Source organism: Ictalurus furcatus, chromosome 15 (assembly GCF_023375685.1).
Source record: "Ictalurus furcatus strain D&B chromosome 15, Billie_1.0, whole genome shotgun sequence".
Classification (NCBI taxonomy): domain Eukaryota; kingdom Metazoa; phylum Chordata; class Actinopteri; order Siluriformes; family Ictaluridae; genus Ictalurus; species Ictalurus furcatus.
Genome location: NC_071269.1, coordinates 16,450,920 through 16,454,342, shown reverse-complemented (window position 1 = coordinate 16,454,342; position 3,423 = coordinate 16,450,920). Strand labels below are relative to the sequence as shown.

The window sequence follows — 3,423 nt, the reverse complement described above, 5'->3', positions numbered from 1 at the left end:
TAATAGGTCTATAGATTTTTACGTACTACATTATTTTTAATTAATATGCTTTCAAACATACCTTTTTTGCAGATCTTTCATGATGGATGGCTGGTTGGTGTTCAAGAGTAAGTGAGAGGTCTGACTTTTGGCTGCTTTTGAACCAGCATTTATATGAAAACCAAGGGCATTTAATGAGATGTAAGTTCTCACACTTTTGAGCCAATCAACAGGCTTGAATGAGAAAATAGTATGAGGATGAATTGCTGAAATAATTGGTACACAATAGCTGAGAATTAATAAGCATGTGGGAGGGGGTATTTTTCATCCCTCTGTGTCAATCAAGTGTTAAAGTCATTGTTGGCAAAGCAGCTCTGAGTGTTGAGAATGAACACAGAGGTGATTCATGTTGTCATGATGTGCTGTGGGAAAGGATCTGAGCAAGTCAAACATCTGCCCAAAGTTATAGTGGGTTACTAGCATCAAGATACATACTACATAATGGACTTCTTCCAATATAAGCAAAAAGATCACAGGTAACTCATCTGAAAGCAAGTCTTAAAGAGCTTTTAATGGCATTGCAAATGTTTAAAAAATATTTTTCACACCACTGTAATGGTAGTCATCATAGAATATATAACTGCCTACTGCAAACCAATTCTCATGAGAAAAGGCTGATATTTGAAGATATCTGAGTCCCACACGCTGGGCACAGATTGTGTAGTCTCTGGGTGGTAACCGAACGAGCCACTCCAGATGGCTGGCCTGGAGGTCTGGAATAGGGGGGCTTACCGCTTTAGCTTTGTCTAATGGGCCACGCTTTCTTTGTGTTCAGTTTGAATGTCATGAATCTAGAAGTGTGGGAAGCCTTATTGTAGCGCCGCTCCCACATTCCCGCTGCTGAAACAGGAGCATGTGAACGAGGGATGGACAACAGGCCAGCCAGCTGTGTGTGTGTTTAGGGGGCCGATGGGTTTCAGAAAGTGTGACTGTGCTGAAAGAGGGAAAGTGTTCAAACGTGATCATTTAAAGTTGAAAGACAGGGTGCACTCACCCAGAGCTTTGCTCTTGCTATATGAAATAATAATGTTAAAAATTAAAGATTGTCTTATGAAGAATTTATAGTACTGATCATGTAATGTAAAATAGTATATAATAAATAATCATTAGATAGATAGACTATATTTTAGTGTATTTGCAGTCAATTGTTTTAATGTAAGAACTGGACACCCTGATATCAAGCAGCTGCTTAAAAATCTACAAGGTCACTGGTTTCCCACATTCACACACCACTAAGCATTTCCCTGCCATCATCTTAAGACCCTCCACCTGCTCCCTTGAGACAGATTCATTGTTTTCTAAGTCATTATTGAGCATGTGGCAGCTTGCTGTTCCTTAGTCCCATCCAAGCTCCCCTATTGGCTGCAGACTGTGAGAACCTCCGGCAAACCCAGGACTCACACATTCATATGGAGATTAGAGAGTATAAATAGAGGAGGGAGTGAGAGAGAGCTCAGCACAGCTCAGATCTTCTCCTCACAGAGAGCTAAGAGAAGAAACACAGCTATGGCTCCTACAATCACTGCATCAATGATCAACTCCAACCACCTTCTTCCACTTACTAATAAGGTAAATATAATAAACCATTGCTTATTAATTTCTTTTCAAATTGTATTAATAATTGGAAAATATATCTTTATGTATTATATATATGATCAGTTTGATTAAACAAATATTTCTGTTCTGTCTGTAGCTGAGAAAGCCAATAGTGGAGAAGATGCGAAGAGAACGCATCAACAGCAGCATTGAGAAGCTCAAGTCTCTGCTGGGTGGAGAATTCCTAAAGCAACAGCCTGATTCCAGACAGGAGAAAGCCGACATCCTGGAGATGACAGTTTATTTCCTGAGACAGCAGCAGCAGTCACACAAGAAGTCGAGCTGCTCCACTGAAGCTGATGAAGGCTACAGTAGGTGTGTGCAGGAGGCCATCAACTTCCTGTCTCAGTGTCAAGTACACACTCAGTCCCAGAGAAGAGTGCTGACCCACTTCCTGACCATGCAGCCTTCCATGGAGAAGAGCAGAAGTGTCGTTCCTCAGCTCAGCTCTCCATCCTGCCAGATCAGCAGCAAAGAGGAGACTCCAGGCTGCAGTGAACTCTGGAGACCCTGGTAGAGCCGCACGAACACTTTATCACTAGGAAATTTACAAATGCCACATTGGCATTAACTACAGTTTCCTAAAGTGTGTCGGAATATTTTGTCCAACTTTTCTTGGACAAAATATGCCAAGTTGCTTTCCTTATGGGAAAGCATGTGTAGATGTTTCCATCACTATGTTTTGTGAAACTTACAAAATGCACATTCTAACTATGCAAGAAGAACTTATTCTAAAATATTTTATTTCTGTATAAGAAACCATTTGCTAATGCTTTTTATATGATCTCTTATTGTATTAAGAACATGATAATTCATGTAATGTTTTTAGGCTATTTCATCTGTTATTCATATCTAATATGAGCAGTTGTGCAAAAGTGCAAAATATCTGTGATATTTTTAATACAGTTCTTTCCACTCCAAATGCAATGCATCTGGAACATTTTGACTGTATAATTATTTAAGCATTTGTGATTTTAAAACCACCTTTTTTCATTCTTGAGAATATGATTCATTTAGCTACATTAGCTGGGTACACTATTTAGTGAGTTATTTGCAGATGTAACATTTTTCCAGATTGGAAATGACATGAGTTTTCCTTCAGTGAAGGTCTTGGATGATATGTTACTTTATTTGTGAGTACACAAAGTCATTCTTGCCAAAAAAAAAAAAGTCCTCAAAATAAAATGTCATATTGTTGACAATCAATATGCTTGCTGTGAATGATTAATTTTACTCCTATATCTACTTCTATTTTCACCCTTAAACATGTATATCTGTATATGACTTAAGCATCAGTGCCTAAAACTTCACTAAAGTTGTATATGCTAAAGTTGTAAACTCTGATTGTGAACACTCAAGGATGTTTTTACACTTGGTCCATTTTTGCATTATGTAATCTCAGCTTAATAACTCAGCGTTTTTGTGCCTGTATAAAAACAACAAATAAACCCAGACCCTTAAAATGCCCTATAAGCAAGCTGTACTCAGACCACCTCTAGAGATGTGGTCTTTTTTGTGTCAAATTATTCTCAGTCCGCTTCACATTTGCTTGCAATTGTGGCATTATGGCACTAGCAGTTATGCTATTGAGATTAGTTAGGCAGTAATGATAATAATGTTAACAGTAGTTCCTGTTTATTACATTATTACTATGCAGTGTATGCATGTATTTTGCATGCTAACCACTTACATGAGAGTCACAAGTGGGTTTATAGCATAAAGCATGTGTGATAGTACTCCAACAAAATTACTTCTCTATGTTGTATTCACTTTTGTTCCCCCTTCTGT

The 3,423-nt window shown here is 38.2% G+C and overlaps 1 protein-coding gene across 1 annotated transcript; it reads left to right on the top strand.

The window, feature by feature from the left end:
* Positions 1–1,545: 1,545 nt before the first annotated feature.
* Positions 1,546–2,152, top strand: LOC128619639 (transcription factor HES-5-like). Its single transcript, XM_053643946.1, has 2 exons — positions 1,546–1,608; positions 1,733–2,152. The coding sequence occupies exons 1-2, from the start codon at positions 1,546–1,548 to the stop codon at positions 2,150–2,152; spliced, it is 483 nt and encodes a 160-aa protein (XP_053499921.1).
* Positions 2,153–3,423: the final 1,271 nt, after the last annotated feature.